This window comes from Colletotrichum karsti (genome assembly GCF_011947395.1).
Source record: "Colletotrichum karsti strain CkLH20 chromosome Unknown Scaffold26, whole genome shotgun sequence".
NCBI lineage: Eukaryota > Fungi > Ascomycota > Sordariomycetes > Glomerellales > Glomerellaceae > Colletotrichum > Colletotrichum karsti.
Genome location: NW_024065926.1, coordinates 124,199 through 140,321, shown reverse-complemented (window position 1 = coordinate 140,321; position 16,123 = coordinate 124,199). Strand labels below are relative to the sequence as shown.

At 54.0% G+C, this 16,123-nt stretch overlaps 5 protein-coding genes across 5 annotated transcripts; 2 read left to right on the top strand and 3 right to left on the bottom strand.

Moving 5' to 3' along the window:
- Positions 1-1,190: 1,190 nt before the first annotated feature.
- Positions 1,191-2,712, top strand: CkaCkLH20_07981 (pectate lyase; the record flags this gene model as incomplete). The annotated part of the gene is made up of 6 exons (XM_038890696.1): positions 1,191-1,330; positions 1,402-1,735; positions 1,815-2,064; positions 2,134-2,228; positions 2,289-2,346; positions 2,402-2,712. 6 exons carry the CDS (start codon positions 1,191-1,193, stop codon positions 2,710-2,712), a joined length of 1,188 nt encoding a protein of 395 aa, XP_038743879.1.
- Positions 2,713-3,160: 448 nt separating this feature from the next.
- On the bottom strand, positions 3,161-5,367 carry CkaCkLH20_07980 (ankyrin repeat protein; the record flags this gene model as incomplete). The annotated part of the gene is made up of 2 exons (XM_038890695.1): positions 3,161-5,138; positions 5,189-5,367. 2 exons carry the CDS (start codon positions 5,365-5,367, stop codon positions 3,161-3,163), a joined length of 2,157 nt encoding a protein of 718 aa, XP_038743878.1.
- A 5,158-nt stretch (positions 5,368-10,525) lies between these two features.
- CkaCkLH20_07979 (uncharacterized protein) lies at positions 10,526-11,053 on the top strand (the record flags this gene model as incomplete). Its single annotated transcript, XM_038890694.1, has 1 exon — positions 10,526-11,053. One exon carries the CDS (start codon positions 10,526-10,528, stop codon positions 11,051-11,053), a length of 528 nt encoding a protein of 175 aa, XP_038743877.1.
- Positions 11,054-11,766: 713 nt separating this feature from the next.
- Positions 11,767-13,250, bottom strand: CkaCkLH20_07978 (uncharacterized protein; the record flags this gene model as incomplete). The annotated part of the gene is made up of 2 exons (XM_038890693.1): positions 11,767-12,609; positions 12,660-13,250. The coding sequence occupies 2 exons, from the start codon at positions 13,248-13,250 to the stop codon at positions 11,767-11,769; spliced, it is 1,434 nt and encodes a 477-aa protein (XP_038743876.1).
- Positions 13,251-14,965: 1,715 nt separating this feature from the next.
- CkaCkLH20_07977 (ER lumen protein retaining receptor) lies at positions 14,966-15,810 on the bottom strand (the record flags this gene model as incomplete). The annotated part of the gene is made up of 4 exons (XM_038890692.1): positions 14,966-15,459; positions 15,519-15,585; positions 15,642-15,700; positions 15,786-15,810. The coding sequence occupies 4 exons, from the start codon at positions 15,808-15,810 to the stop codon at positions 14,966-14,968; spliced, it is 645 nt and encodes a 214-aa protein (XP_038743875.1).
- Positions 15,811-16,123: the final 313 nt, after the last annotated feature.

The following is a 16,123-nucleotide window of genomic DNA, read 5'->3' as shown; positions in this document are numbered from 1 at the left end:
TAGGCCATGTCATTAATCACTACTGACTGGGCAATTTGCAGTTCCTGGCGACGTAAGACCCCTGGAATCTCACTTTCAGCAATATTTCCACTGGTCCTTCATGGTGGCCAGTAATTTGACCATGAGCGCATGCACACGTAGACTCCTCGGATTCCACGGCACGGGACCAGTCTTCCTTGTTGACTGTTCAGTCCATAGTCAATAATTGCTACATGTTACCTCATGTCCTGCTACCTCGCGGGTATGCAATTGATCGAACCAAGCTTGGTCAATTTCAGGCTCGGGCCATTGTCATCGGACATGTCGACGGCACTCCGGTAGTTCCACGCTAGATTTACGACTCCATATATCCGGAAATAGTACCCGATGAGATGGGTCGAGAGGGTCTTGTTAAGCTTAACCTTTTCTTGACAGGATCAGGGCGAAGTGTTTCCCCAAGTTGGGACGGAGCATGATTCAAATAAACGCGTGAAAAAAGAAGGTGTCGGAAAACTCCATCCAACTGCGATGCCGCATCGCCGACTTTTAAAGTCCCGTGCTCCTCTCATTTAGCTGAACCCCTGCCATCCACCTGTATTCGGACGGAAGCGGAGTAAACAGCTACCTTGGCGTGTCAATTAGAGAAGCTTAGACTGACAGGCCCGCTTGACATCAACGCCCGGGATATGCCCCGGCTCACAACTCCCGGATGAGGGAAGACTACCGTGCCTTCCCTTCCCCTTCACATGTCTCCGCCAATGACATTCTCGGCGACCGCTGAATAGAGTCGGCGCGGAGGCAGATCCAACGGCTTTCATTGCACGGAAGTTCCCAAGATTCGGGGACCACTGCATCGGTGAAAGGGTGGTGACAACAGCGCCCCCTCCCCCTCAGCACAAAGGCCAACCCTTGTTTGGTGGGAATGGATTCATACGAAGCCGCTTGTGAGATGCCGGCCCAGCCCTATAGCGTCTCTTGGCAAAATCGTCGTGTTCTAGCAGGTAACATGGGAATGAGACCGAGAGCGAGTGGTTCGGACTTCGTGAAATGAGATGCTGTCTGGGCAGGACGGGACGAGTCATGGGTTCCAGAAGGTTTAGACTTCTTTTTAAGATTGTATCCCCCCGGTGCAAATCCAACGATCTTCCCTGGTTTTCCGTCTTCACCTTCTCCATTGCGTATTGACGACGTTCTTTGCTAAGACACACATCATGAAGGCCACCTTTTTCTCTTTTCTCGCCGCCCTCGCCGGCACGGCGACCGCCCAGGTCCAGGGTAAAGCTTTTGGCTTTGCCGCTGGTACCACTGGTGGCGGCTCTGCTTCTCCTCAGACCCCTACAAGTCTTGCTCAGTGAGTCGCGGGCCTTCATGCGATAAAACACGGAGGTGTCGGTGATTAGGCAGAGAGCTGACTATCGCCAGGCTTAAGGAATGGCTCACAGACAGCACGGCGCGAACCATCATGATCGACCGTACCTGGGACTTCCGTGGCAGCGAGGGTACGACCTCGGGCAGGTGCTGCAGTGACAATCGCACAACCAAGTGTCCCGGAGGTACATCCAAGGGACAGGCTTGGATCCAGGACACCTGCGATGCTGCCAGTGGCACCTGGGTTGACTGCACTTACGACAATGCCGCGAAGAGCCCCATCGACGTCAACAGCAACAAGAGTCTTGTCGGTGTTGGCACCAAGGGTGTTATCATCGGCAAGGGACTGCGCGTCCGTGGCGGCAAGAGCAATGTCATCATACAGAACGTTAGTCAACATGAAACCCCTTTCTGTTCAGGAGACCACCACAGGAAGACAAGATGAGCCAGTACTAACGAAAATCCAGATTCACATCACAAACCTGAACCCTCAGTACGTCTGGGGTGGCGATGCCATTACTCTCGATGGGTCTGACAGGGTTTGGATCGATCACTGCAAGATCTCTCTCATCGGTCGCCAGTTCATCGTCTCTGGCTGGGGCGCCGCCGGCAAGGTCACCATTTCTAACACTGAGTTTGACGGCAAGAGCGAGTGGTCGTCCGGCTGCAACGGCAAGCACTACTGGACCGCACTCCTCATCGGCGCTAAGGACTACTGTGAGTTTCATCATCAACTTCACCACCATCAACTTCTCATGGAATCAACCGCTCATGTCAAGTAACCAGATACTTTTGCTGGCAATTATGTGCATGATACTTCGGGCCGCTCCCCCCATCTCGGGACTCTCAATGGCGTGACCGAGAACCTCTTCCATGGAGTTGTAAGTTATGAAGCTTTTTGTGAGTGCACATCGTGAGACCATCATCTAATCGCACCACAGAACAACTACTTCCAAAATGTCGGAGGTCATGCGTTTGATATTGATGGAAACACCTGGGGTAAGCAGCTCGATGCGAGTCTCAAGCGTTGACGTTAGTGCTAACGCCAGAGAAGTCCTCCTCGAGGGTAACTACTTCGACAGCGTGACGACCCCCATTACGCCCGCGACCTTGACAAACGGAGGCCAAATTTACATCGTCAACACCGTTGACGAGGCCTCTCGTTGCACATCTTACCTCGGCTACATCTGCGAATGGAACCGGGCGAGTAACTCCGGCACCGTCAGCTCCCTCACCAGCACCAACGCCTTGACCAAGCTTGGAGGCTTCAAGTCTTCCCTCATCGGTCACATCCCTGTTGCTGATGTTCCTGCCAAGGTCAAGGCCAACGCGGGTATCGGTAAAACGACTAGCACCAATGCCTAATCGGATGAATTGCCACACGGATGGACTCCGGCTACCTGTATAACCCTCTGGCCGGGGCCAACGGCTCCTGAACTTTGAACATACTTGTCCTTCATTGTATTTACTTCACACGTATATATCTGGTCTTGCGGCTATGTCGTATTGAGCCTCACTTTTATGACATGATGGAGTGGTTTGATTGAGATCCTCATCACTCATGAATGAAATGAAGTTGACCCTTCGTATATTGACTGTTACATGTAAGGAAACCTGAATAGAACTCGTTCTCAACATTGAACGAAAGAGCACCGCTAGCTCCGGGTATATGGACGACTGCCAAACCGCTCGGTGTTCACTCGTCCCACGCCCAATCAACGCCATACACCAAGTCCCGGGACACGGCAACCAAACCGTAAACCCCAAATCAACCCAACTTTTCTGTATGCCGAACCGCGTATCACTCCGTTTATCATGATTCCCTGAACTCCCACTCCTGTTGAATTGTGGGGTTCTGTATCGCCTTGGCATAGCCCGAGAGCCAAGCATGGCAGGCCTCATATCTTGGGTGATCGATGCCCCGCCTGCCCGTTACAACCATCCGGTCGGCAACGTCGAGAATACTTCGTCCCTCAACATCTCGTGCCTGCACATTGGCGCCGTGTTGCGTCAGCGTGCGCATAGCGAGCTTCTTTCCTCTGCGCACAGCAATGTGCAGCGCTGTCTCGCCGGACCGGTTTCGTGCGTTAATGTTTGCGCCGGCTTGGATGAGAAACTCGAGTATCGCCACTGGCTTCTTGTAATCATCGTCTTCGGGGAGCTGCGCGACAAAGGCCATCAATACGGTGTTGCCGTACTTGTCGTAGTGGTTCGGGTCAACGCCGAGATCAATGAGGTCCCTGACAACATTCTCCCGGGCCGTGAGGCGCTCTTTGGACGAGTCGGAGAGGGCCTTTTGGAGAACAGGCTTGTTGTGTTTGCGCTTGCGGCTGACTGGAGATGTTTGCTGTTGCTCGTCGGACGGAGCACCGAACTTGGCCAGGAGGGACTCTTGACTGAGAATAGCGTCGGCGAGGCAGTGCAGGGCGTTTCGGCCTTGGGAGTCCTGTAAGCGGGGCTTTCGGTAGGCTTCGTTGATGGTTCTGAGGAGATTGGCTTGCTGTTCGATCGGGGATGAGAGTTGTCGCTGAGTCCGGGCGTTCCAGGTGGGAGACATTTCCTCTCCGACGGCGTTGGTGTAGGCTCGACGAACGTTCAGACCAGGAGTCGCGGACTCGGGGATGTTGCCGAAAGCATCGCGGCGACAGTATTCTAAGGGAGAAAATAACGCCAGAAGAGCGTTTTTCGTCTCCTGGCTCACTACCCTGGGATCTTTTGAGTGAATGATGTGGCAAAAGTTACGGCCATACACATCGCATGCGTAAAGGTCGAACTGTTGTCGTTTCAAGAACCGGATGAGTTGTGATAATAGCTCCGCTCGACCCGTAAACCAAGAGTCGTTGAGCACATGCAAGAAGGTCTGGCCGGCACTGTTGGTGGCTGATGGGTTCGGTGACAACTCCCGAGTCAAGGCACTGTAAAGGTGGGAGTGAGGAGCGTTGCCGGCTGCAAGTAGGTGAAGAATTGTGTTGCCGAAAACGTCGCGGCGTGCAAAATTATCATCCGGAGGCTTGCCGTAAGCATAAACATATTCGGCAAATTGGCTTGGCCCCTGTCCGAATACCCAAGACTCGTGCGATAGCTCGTCTCTGACATGACAGTAGCAGGATCTTCTGTTGTGCTCCGGAAGCCCAGGCATGCAGGCACCTTGTTGTTCCAGACGGTGATGAAGACTCAAGAAATCGCCGGGAAGTGGTCTGGCCTCGGTCTCGGAGACTCTTTGCGGGGCGTCGTACTCGAAAATCCATGAAGCCGCGTTTGACTCGTTTGAACTCGAGGTTCCCGGGCGGTCCTCGTCGATCGGAGACTGATTAAGCATCATGTTGCTCGGCATCGTGTATCGCTTCAATAGTTTGTTGACTTGACGGATGAAGCCAGACGAGTAATCCGATAGAACGTCTCCCAGAGATTGCATTGTGCCGGAGCGGTGGAGTTCGGCAGGTTCGGCCGGGGCGACGGAAACGTATTCGGGGGTCATTAGGGTCGGGAGCGGGCCCGTGGCGCCCGGGTTCCACCCGGCGGACGAAGCACGGGAGTGGTCATAGGACTGAATCTCGTGCACGTTTGGACTGTTGCCGCCTTCATCCTTGAATTCGGGATTGACGCTCAGAAGCGATCTTGCGCCTGGGGAGGTGTATTCGGGTGAAAAGGCGTCCTCGGGCGGGGTCTGGCGCGTAGGGGAACTATCAAGAGCGGTGATGCGCCGCTCCATGTCGGTCCGAGTTCGAGGGTGAAGCCATCGCGGTTCTTTGTCGAGGATCGCATTGAGCTTCTTGTTGGCAGAGTCCTTTCTGGCTTGGTGTCAGCATAAGCATCGGCGCAAAAAGTTGAGTCGCCATACCCTGGACAATCCCGGTTACCGGGCGTCGCTTTGTGGACGACTTCAACGATCTTGACAAGAGGCAAGGTCGTATAAACGTAAAGCCTGGCCAACTTGCGCTCGGCGGAATCAGTCCACAGCGAGGGGCGACCGGTCTGAGCGCCGTAGGTGGCTTGCGAACTAGAGGGCGATTCCGACATTGAGCTGAGGGTAGTGGTAGCCCACCACAGCCTTGTCACGCTGGACAATGTAGAGCGTGTAAGTGAGTGCCTTTGGGTAGAAAGACGTCGTAGGATGCAAGAATGGCTATTGACCAAGATTCAGGCGAGAAATTGAAGCAAAGTACTCCAGAAGTGAGGAGAGGCTTGACGCGCAATGAAAACTGTTTGGAAAAGGTCTTGATGACAGGAAGTGAGGGGGGATGACCAGGCTATTCAATGGAGCTGAAAGGTGGTTCGCGCCGCCGTGGCGCCGTGGTGCGAGAGGAGGGATGGGATGGGATGGGCGGCCCAGACCAGACCAGAGAAACGGGAGCCGGCACGGCGCAAGGGTGGAACAAGCAGCTAATGGAAGGTGAAGAAGCTCGGGAAAGACGATAAGACTGGCTGGTCACCAACACTTGGCCGGGGGTCGCAGTTGCACAGCACTTGTTGGAGCCTGGGGGAGAGGAGTCCGAGGAGGAAGGTCTTGAAAGTGGCCTGGCGGAGTCGCATGGCCCAATGACTTGTTCTCCGAAGTGGAAGAAGGGATGGTGGTGTTGCCAGCAGGCTGGTTTGCAGGGGCTGGGGCTCAGCTGTGTGCCTTGGAGCATCCCGCTTGACCAACCTGACCTCGGGGACTCGGGTGAGATAACGAGGGCTGGCGAGAGAAGGTCGTGATTTCAAGTCCTCTAACGTTAGAAGCCGTGGAACATTGCATGAGGCGGCGTTTGCCCAGCCGAAGGTCAAACTGACCAAGAAACGGCGTCAGTTGAGGGGATTCGCGACTCGAGCAGCTTGCTCACGTGCGCCCACGAAACAACGATCCGTTCAAGCGGCTGATGAAGCGGCGGAACGCGATGAGGTTGGGTTGCTTTGGTGTGTTCAGCTCGAGGCACCAGCATTTCACCATCCTTGCCAGCGTCCACTACCCAAGGCATCAGCGACATACCCTCGTCATGGTCATGTTGGTAATTTCATTCTCAAAGGCGGTCAAAAACACTCGAAAACCGTCTGTTCCGTCGGGGCAGACTGGATTGAAAACAATGACTTCATTCCGAGATGTGAAATGCCACAATGGAGGATGGTGGACAACACGAAGATTAGGTCGTTCGGTTGGTCCGCTGTGGACTCGATATGGGCGCAGCTCCTGAACTGCTGTCATCCACAAAAAGCGATGAAATGTATGTGACTGGAGGAATGCAAAAACAGCCCTGTCAGGCATAGTTGAAGGAGGGGAACCGCTGGGGCAGTGTCTCCAAGGCCTCCTTGCGCTCTGTGCAATGAGTCGACTGGCGACGGGGGAGGGAATGACGTGCGTGCTGTGCCATGCCGTTCTGTGTTGTGCTGGGGCATACCGAGATCTACGTATATCCCCTGGTCCTGGTAACAATCTCGAGGTGAGATGAACATGACAAGAGATGGGATGCTCACAGTAAGCACAACCTCAGATATCTGTAGTTGAGGTACACACTCAGTGTTTTGGTGAAGTAAAAGCGAGAAGATATTTGGCTGCAATGCTGTCGAGGCATCCCATTGCTATCAGGATTGGCCTTTGAATTGAAACGTCAGTTTAGTCGGCCTCAACTCCAATACATATGTTCCACTTGTAATAACAACTGCTGTAAACTGAAGCCCGGTACCAAAACCTGGTACGGATAGCTTCAAGAATCGCCTTCACCTAAGTAATCATGTTTGAAGAGAGAATTCAAGTCAAAGAAGCAAATGAACGATTGGATGCCGTCCAATTCACAACACGATCAGTGATGCAGACACCGAGAACTCTGCTAGGTTGCTTTGGGTCAACAGGACCATCCCCGTCCTTCCCGTGAGACTGCCCCTCAATCCTCCGGCATCCTGCGCCGCTAAACACAGCCACCTTTACCTATTCTTCTTCGGACTATTTTTCACAATTGCAACTCTCAGAACTGAGAGAGGTGTGTTCCGGCGGCCTCGCAAGCGATTTGTTGGAGAGAATCTCGACTTTCACTACCAACTCCAGCCACAATCTTCCCGACACTCTGGTCAATCAGCGGAGTCACCGACTTCACCAACGTAGCAGCGCGGTGTTGGTGCCGGATGCCTCCCGTCTCATTCCAGCCAACATGCCTCTCCTCCGCATCGTCGGCGACGTCCATGGGGCCTGTCAGGGTCACCACTTGCCCCGCCCTTGGAGGCAGAGAAACTCTGAAGGAACTGATGATCCCCTCTTCCTCCCGACACGCAAATCATTGAAGCCAAGAAGAACATCCGCCCCTTGTTGAGCCAAGATTCCACCCACTTAGAACCCTGGCCTTGACCGATTTTTTCGTTTGGAGCATCTAACCATTAGTGCCCTAATGCACCTTCTTCGACTTCACGAACTTACTCCTGATCGCTATCCCCGTCCCGCCGCGGCCTTAGTCCCCGCGCCCTGACTTTCCCGCCCGTCCAATCCCGGCCGCTAACTCACCTTATTTTCAACCTCCCATCCACAGCCACTATCATGAACTACCAATGCCTCTCTAGCACATGCGCAAGCTCGCGGGCAGTGGGTACAACTCTCTCGGAGACTTTGTCGTGATACTCTGGGCTCTCTGGTGGCGAATATCAAGCATGAACCCAGTGATGCCACGCGCATCGGCGCGTTTCTGCGGCCGGAGGTTCTCATGACAGCTCTTCTTTTTTCCAATTCTCCATCAATTCGGTCTAATTCCAAACTCACCTCTTCTTTGTTAGCGCACTTACAGTCTCGGATGACCCAGATGATCAGGACCCCTGATGAAATTCCCCATATGCGATTCCTAATTCGACGACCTCTCCATCCGTTGGTCGTAAACTGATGATGCATGGCTGAGCTGAGTCCAGTCCCAGTCTCGCTCTACAACTCATCTGCGCTTCCCTAGTTAAGTCGCGTCTGTGGTAATTCGACTTGGTTCCTAAGTGTTCATCACGGGATCCTAAGCCACCATACATGATTCACAACAACTCCCCTTTGGTATTTCCCATCCTATCGACAATGATGATGTCGCCAACTCCCTATCGCCTCTATCTTTTTTTTCTACTTTTCACAGTCATCAAACCTTTTTTGGCAAGTAGTCTTCATACATAAACCCCAAGTGTTTCCGAAGGTCTCGTATGTCAGACCCAACCAACAATCTCATCCATCTTGAGACCCATCATCACGGCCATAATCGAGACCACCCCAACACAACTCATTTCCCGCGTGACCCAATCGCCTGTGATCATGACGGGGTCTAGCAAGTATTACGGATACCAGCCTTCTGCTGCCAAGTATGGAGCTCTCATCACATCCTCCCACGGGCCGTCCCTTGCTGACCCGTGCTAGGTACGCCCAGTCATCCTATAGCACGTCTGCCAATATTAGTGGACACGCAACGAACAGCAACTCGTACAGTACGGAGCGCTACGCGGCATCGTACAGTCCCTCGGACAGATTCTACGCCACCGGGCAACCCACAGGCAGATCAACCCAGGGTATGGCTAGGCAGATAGACTCGTTGAGTCGGCAGTTGGGTGATACTCGAAATGGTTACGTCAACAGCAACAACGATGGCAGCAGTCGTGCCAGTCAGGCCAGCAACGATTATGTCCGCAGTGGTTATACCAACAGCGATCGTCGTTGGTAGATATGGACCTCTTTCGTTGATTAGCCCTGTACGCTACCCTTTGCCTGTATAACATTGCTTTTTGTAAACTAGATCGATACCCAAATCAAAGAATATCTTATCCCCTTGTGTCTTGTCTGATGGGCCCCCATCTGATAGTTGCCTTGGGGCAGGCCTTGTGTTGATAAGCAAGCGAAGTTGCCGACGTATAATGTCGCAAGGGGCAGACGAAATCACATCTATTCCATGGGGCAATCGACCCCGTTGCCTCACAACTTTGGCCTTGAATCGGGCTCGAAAAACTTATGTTCGTATGAATAAACTAGCGACGACGCACGACGACGACGACGACAGCGACGACTACAGCGACAATAGCGACAGTAACAATAATGACGGCAAAGATGAAGACGACAAAGAAGACAATGAGATAATGGCTCGCCCCGAGAGAAGGGTGTTATTTAGTCTATCCCTGTCAAAACTTGAGATCTGGTAGGTTTGGCTGTAGGGAAGGGGCTGAGAAAGTATGGTATCTATTGACGACACGATTTCATGAGCGCAAGCCTATGTCGCAATCATCAGCATAAGATATGGGAAAGTTCAAGGCTAACTTTTTGATTGATCTAAGCTGTCATCCGTTGATCATACGTACATGAGACGAGGTGCACTGCTCCTTTTTGCACTTCGGCCGATAACTCCAATAGATCTTGGAATAGCTTCAGACGCATATGACACCAAGTGGCACCCAAACACTGTTCCCAAACAGACCACCGAGCAGAATATCCAGAAACGGTCGAATGCTATATGTGAGTCCGCTATGCTCATCCACAATAGAGAAACAAATTGTAGACCCGCCTTTGTCCGGTTGAAAACCGAGCTGTAGGGATGCTCTCGACTTCAAGGGCCCAACGAGGGCCAGAGATGAGATTCCCATCTTCTCAACTACCTTCTTCGCCGGACCCTCCCGTATTCGGAAAACTAGTCCCGGCAGTTGCACTTCTCAAGTCTGTGTGAGCCTCAGCATCTTGGCGACGGCTGAAACTGTCACTCGCAACAGACTTGGGACGGACGATGTCGGCGGAGGAGGGGAACTATATCAGCCAGATAAGTTCCGAAGTACCGAAGTGACAGGTCTCATGTTTTCTCCGTCGAAATTCATGCAAGCCCGGGCCGCGCTTGTTCACTTCAGCGAGGCCCTAGATATGTTAGCGGTGGTGGGAATTTGTGTTGATTAGTCTTGATCCGGAGACGCAAGGGAGCTCGCGCCAGACCGTGGCCGGACGACTCTGGAACCCCGCCGGCGCACGAACCGTCACTGAGACACTGCTCCAGCTCATTTCTCACTTTCATCTCACCACATGTTTCTCCACCTTACTTTTATTCCCCTGAGCTCTGTTTGATCTTACGGCGATGAGTAAATTCGACGTTTACCGATTCTTTGGTTGAGATGTGAATATCGGGGTTGCTTTGCGACTGTCATTTGCAATTCATCGCCACCAACACGACGATCAACATCCACCTTCAACAACCAGGCTATCACCACCAAATGATTCATCATGACCGAGACAAGACTGCGCAGAAAGCGCCTCGCCGAAGACGACGATGAAGACGAACACCATAGCCCAAATAAGAGAAACCGCGCAGGGTCGGCCGCCTTCAAATGGCTCTGGGCGCCATCCACACCACCAGACCCTTCATCGCATGGCCTGTGGACGTACTCGGAGACCGAGAGGCTATTTCACAACCAAGCCGACCGCGACGTGCCGCGTTCGTTCTCACTACCGCCGGAACCTACATTTAGACGCTCCAGACGCCGGGGTGCCATCTCGGTGACGTCTTCATCGCCAAGCGAACTTGATCGCCACCTCGCCATGCAACTGCAACAGCAAATCGCCATCATACGCCTCAAAACGGCATCAATGGACGACGAGGACGAAGTCGAGCGGGCGCGACGTGAGCTCGAGGACGTTCAGATCGACGCAACACTCCCGTCCATCCTGGGCATCTCGTTAGACTTTGACCGCAAGCTCAACCTCGGGTCCAGTGGTTCGCCAGAAGGTTCGGAGCAAAAAGGCAAGTCATGAACCCCTCAAACCCCTCCCTCGCGAGTCAAGACGTTCCCGTCTCAGACTCTCAGTTCCCGGCGTAAAGTAGCCGCACGCTTGATTTTTTTTCCCTGCTGTCAACTGCAACCCCCCCTGGCCGACGATCAAACAAGAAGTCAGGAACCAGAGGCCTCTAACACATGCAACCCTGAGCGTAGAAACCGGTTCGCCCGCACGCGCCGGCTGCCTGTGGGATTCCGATAAAGCCAAATCGGGCGGCGTAGGCGACGGAAGAGACCTGCGGCAACGACAGCACCGGCAGCTTGGGACTGGGTGTGGTGCCGTCATTCAGGTAAGCAATGCCGATGGCGGGGTGGACGGGGGTCCAACATCTCCAACAGGCCCAGGGCTCTGGAGGAGACCTCGGACTTGAGACCAAAGTTTGCTTTTTGCCAAGCTTTTCTCTGTCCCAAGACACGACACAGTTGCGCGGGCAGGGGCACATGTAATAAGTACTGGTGAGGAAGAAGGCATTAATGCACTAGATGTGATGGCATGTTGGAGGGAGGGACAATGGCATGAATGTCAGATGTAATAATACATTTTGTATTATAAGATGTAGTCGTTGTTCGGGTATTATAACCCTGAAAAGTAATTAATAACAACAAGAATAGTAGTAAACGAACGTCATGTTTTGAGCGCATTAATCATAGGTCGTCCCATCAATCCAACAATGTCTTCTCTGTAGTTAATCAACGCCCAGGAGGAGGAGGCGAACTCGACCTCGTAAACGGCCAGTTCCCGCCCTTCTCCCCTGTCGGGCTGTCAACCAAGTCCCCAAACGGGCTCACGGTTTGCGTCCGTCTCAGCCAGCCCTTGCTCCCCTCCCCAAACTCGGCCTCCTCGTCCACCTTGTCAAGCTTCTCGTTGGTGGGCGCAAATGGTGGAGGAGGTCCTCCTGCGGGCGGCGGCGGCGGCTGTTGTTGTTGTTGCTGCTGCTGCTGCTGCTGTTGCGGCGGCGGAGGTTCCCGGTCTCGATCTCGAGCAGGGGCCGGGGTTGCAGGTAATGCTGTGTTCGGCGGCCCGTCTCTCGACCTTGGCGGGAAGAGAGAGTAAGGAGGCTGCTTCTTCGGCGACGGCGGCACCGGCCTTCGACTCACCGAGGGCTCCCTTTGTATCGTCTGCATGCCCCCCATCGGCGGGGCTGAAGTGCTCACAAAGGTTGTCGTCCTCGAGAAGTTGGGTGCCCCGTCGCCAAAGTCACTCACTGCGTACCCCATCCCACCTGACCCCGTCGTGCGTGCCGTGTCTGGTCTCGTTGGTGATAGAGACTGTTTGAGGTCCGGTGGATAACCGTTGCTCCCCGCCAGCGCGTTCGTCGTCATGAGAGTGTCCTGCTTGGGATAGCTGATCTCACGGCGGATAGCTCTGGCGGTCGCGTCTTTGCGTTTTCCGCGGCGGTAGCGTGTCCAGATGTAGAAGCCCAGAATCGTGAGAAGTGAAGAGCCGATGATGGCACCCACGACGGCCAGAGCTGCTTGCGTAACTGAGACAGCTGTTCCCTGTGCCTGAGAAACTCTCAAGTTGGCATCGTCCTGTGATGTTGTTAGTCACCGTCTATGATCATTCCAGCGTGAAAACTCACTCTCGCAGCCTGAATCTGTTGCTGCGCTTGCTGCTGAGCGTTCTGAATAGCCGCGCTCGCCGACTGCGTAGCGACGGCGATGGCAGCAGCCGCACTGGAACTGGCACTCGCCTGGATACTCGCGATTTGTGACGCCAACTGCGTTTGGGCGCTGTTCGTCACGAGAGCCAGGTTGGCGGCAATGTCCTTGCTGGCGCTCTCCCTCGCCTGATTCTGAGCGTTAAGAATTCCCTCCCTCGCGCTCGCCTGCGCCTGCACAACGGCGTTGTTCGCCGAGATGGACGCTCGCGTGGCCGCGTCGTTGGCCTGCCTCGCTTGCTCCTCCGCCTGTCGTTGCCTGTCCTGGGCTTGTCGAACCTGGTCGTTGGCCTGCTGGATGGCCTCCCGAGCTGATTGAGACGCTTGGGCGATCGCTTGCTGGGCTGATCGAGAAGCCTGGTTGATGGCCTCTTGAGGGTTGCCGATAATCTGTCTGCCGAAGAGGGCTGCTGGCGTTGGTACCGCCAGCACGACACGGTCTTCGAGAGGAATGGGCTTGTTGATATCCGCCGACGCCGTTGGGGGTTCAGCCCTCTTGCCCAAGACATCCATGACGATGTGTCTTCCCCCTACGCTTCGCCTCCGATGAGGCTCTGCCGGTGATCGACGACCATCTCCTCCGTCAACCCATCGTGCCCACCGCCCTTTATCTCCATCCGCCGCCGCCGCCGCTAACACGAAGCAGACCCAAGCAGAAAGCAGTAATAGTCGTGGGAGGCAAGCCTTCACCATGATTTCATGTCGGATTATGTATGCCTCCTCTTCACTGTAACCATATTATATCTCTGTTCCCGTAAACAACACGATACGTCTCCCGGATCACTTCAACAAGAAAGGAACAAAGGAAAGCAAAAAAAAGGACCAGTCCAAGAAAAGAGCCAAAAACCAAAGAAAGGCCCTAGTCGGCGGCCCGCGTCCATGTTATGGACCGCTTCATCCTAATTGTCGAACGAAGAGCCCCACGCCCACGACTCTGGCCCTACCGGACCATTCCTCTTTGGTTGACCCCATTATCCCTCCCGCTTCTCCGCCCAATATTGCCCTGATGGTTATCCAGTCGGCTTCTTTGGAGACCGGGCTAGAGGCCGGTTGTTGCCCGTTGTTAACGGTGGTGGAGTACACGATGCCATAGATCAGATTTGGGCCCGTCGCGAACCGTCCCATCTTCTCATTCGGTCAGACGCCCAGGCTCGTGGTGGTTGTTAATGCACAGATGGTTTCACAAGTCAATTTGGAAACAGAAAGCTGACAGAAACGACAGCACAGTTTATGCCTGCCTGACGGGAGCGGTTTGTTATACCCTCGCGGCATCAATATTCGGTTGCGTTCCGAGCTTGGTACTGTCTCAAAAGCCAAAGTCGGTTTGGGTCCCTGGTTCAATGAGGCTCTCGAGGGAGGGGCTCCCAACTGCGGGATCCCCCTCTAGCAGCGTCGATCCTCGAGTTCTTGGTGTCGCATATCCCTGTCCACGGTCACTTGACTCGGGCCCGGCTTGCGGGCAAGGTCGGGGTAGCCGGAGGAACTCAAGGGGAACTGGCAACTTGGCCAGAGTATATCCTGAATCGACCAACTCAAAAGGAGGAGGCGTTCCTCCAGGGTCTTTTTGGCTTCCCCCCCTCCTAGACAAGTAATGACGACGAAAGACAAATACTGAGCAGGGAGCGACCTCTGTCGGACCCAAGAACAAGATCAAGATTCTCGGCAGCCGGCGAACTAACCGAAAGCACGAGTCATCCATGTGGTTACCGCTGCCGCTCGACGGCGCGTGCGGGCGGTTAGAAGGCGGTGGAAACGTTCCTCGGTGCGACTAGGAATTTGGAAACGTTCTTCACATTGACCATCTATATACTAGTGGTGTCCCGGTCTTTCTTCTCGTTCGTCGTCGTTCTCGACGACCTGTAAGGGCAATCATCAGCAGCTCAACCAACACTCCCAAAAAGCGTGGCGTGACTGACTGGTTGTGTGGCCGCCCCATGCAAAACTAACCATATCTCCCAACGCCGGCCATGCATCCATCCTGCACGGAGAGGATATCCCGTACCCACTACCTGGCCAACTTTTGTGTGTGCCTGAAATTCGATGTGTGTTTGGTGAGACTGGATGAAAAAAATAAGAAGCAAGTCATGCTTGTTCCTGAATCCCCGATGCTTCTCGGAGCGCTAGCGCGTCTCATGACTCCCTTTTTCCGCGTCGTGGCCCGATGTCTGGACGGAAGTTTCCAGAGTCGAGGGCGCACGAATATTCATTTAAAGTTGGCGGAAGAGACTTTAAACGGGCAGCTTGAACTTCTTGCCCTTCATCACCTTGGTGTAGTAGATCCAGAAGAAGTCCGAGTAGAGGATGGTCTGGATGATGCCGGCGACGATGGCAATCCAGTCGACCTTGTGGTTCACCTCGGTGAAGTAACGGTAGATCCAGTTGGGGATGTACAGAGCGCGGTAGATACCGAGGGCGGCGAGGTAGTGGGTGGTGATGGTCTCGGCCTCGCCGGTGCGCTGAAGCATGAAGAGCTGGGGGAGGATGGCGACCGACTCGAGCCAGATGGAGAACGCCCACAAGATCTCCCAGAAGGTGTAGTAGTAAGGGAATATGATGGCGAGAACGGCGGCGCCTCCGAGGAGGTACTGGACGCGGAAGGTATCTTGGTTGGGGTCGTTGGTCGGCTTGTAGGCGGTGGTCATCAGGTAGACGATGTAGCCTTGGGAGGAGATGAAGAGGATCTTGAAGACCAGGTTCCAGAGGCTCGAGGTCGAGAACAGGTCTGTTTGATGGCAGAGTAAGCACATAAGTCAGACAGCGAGGGAAGGCCATCGTGCGCACCAAGATATCTGGTGATATAAACCAGCAAGTAGAGGGCTTGTGATTTGAACGAAATACCGGCACAGCTCTGGATGAAGATTAGATAAGGATCGGGTGACGACATGGAAGGCGTTGCAAGCTCACATTCATCTGTACCATCTTGTGGAGGAGGATGCCAATACTGGCAAGGTGGGACAAGTCCCCTAGACGGCATGTCAGTCAATCAAGCTCTTGATCGGTGAGGCTAGCATCGATCGCATAGCTGCGCGACGAGAGGGCGAAACATACCGAGAATGCGGAAGAGGTTGAGCATCGTTGCGGTTTGGCGATCGGTCGCAGTAGGACGAGAGCTTCAAGTGGAATCAAATCGGAGCTTGTAGCTGCCAGCGACAGCAGCGGGGTCGTCGTCAAGCGAGGCGTAGATGGGAATTCAGAGCTTCGGGTGATGTTTGTTATCGATGCTGTCGTCGTAGGTGTTGTCGCGTTGCGTCTTGACGTTGAAATATGCCCAGGGAGAAGGCTCGAACTGCGTTCAGTAGCTATTTTTTTGGCCCGTGGTTCAAGGAGGTCGAAAGGACACGAACGCGATTGCAAGCTCATTGGAAGCTGGAACCGATCAGCCAAGC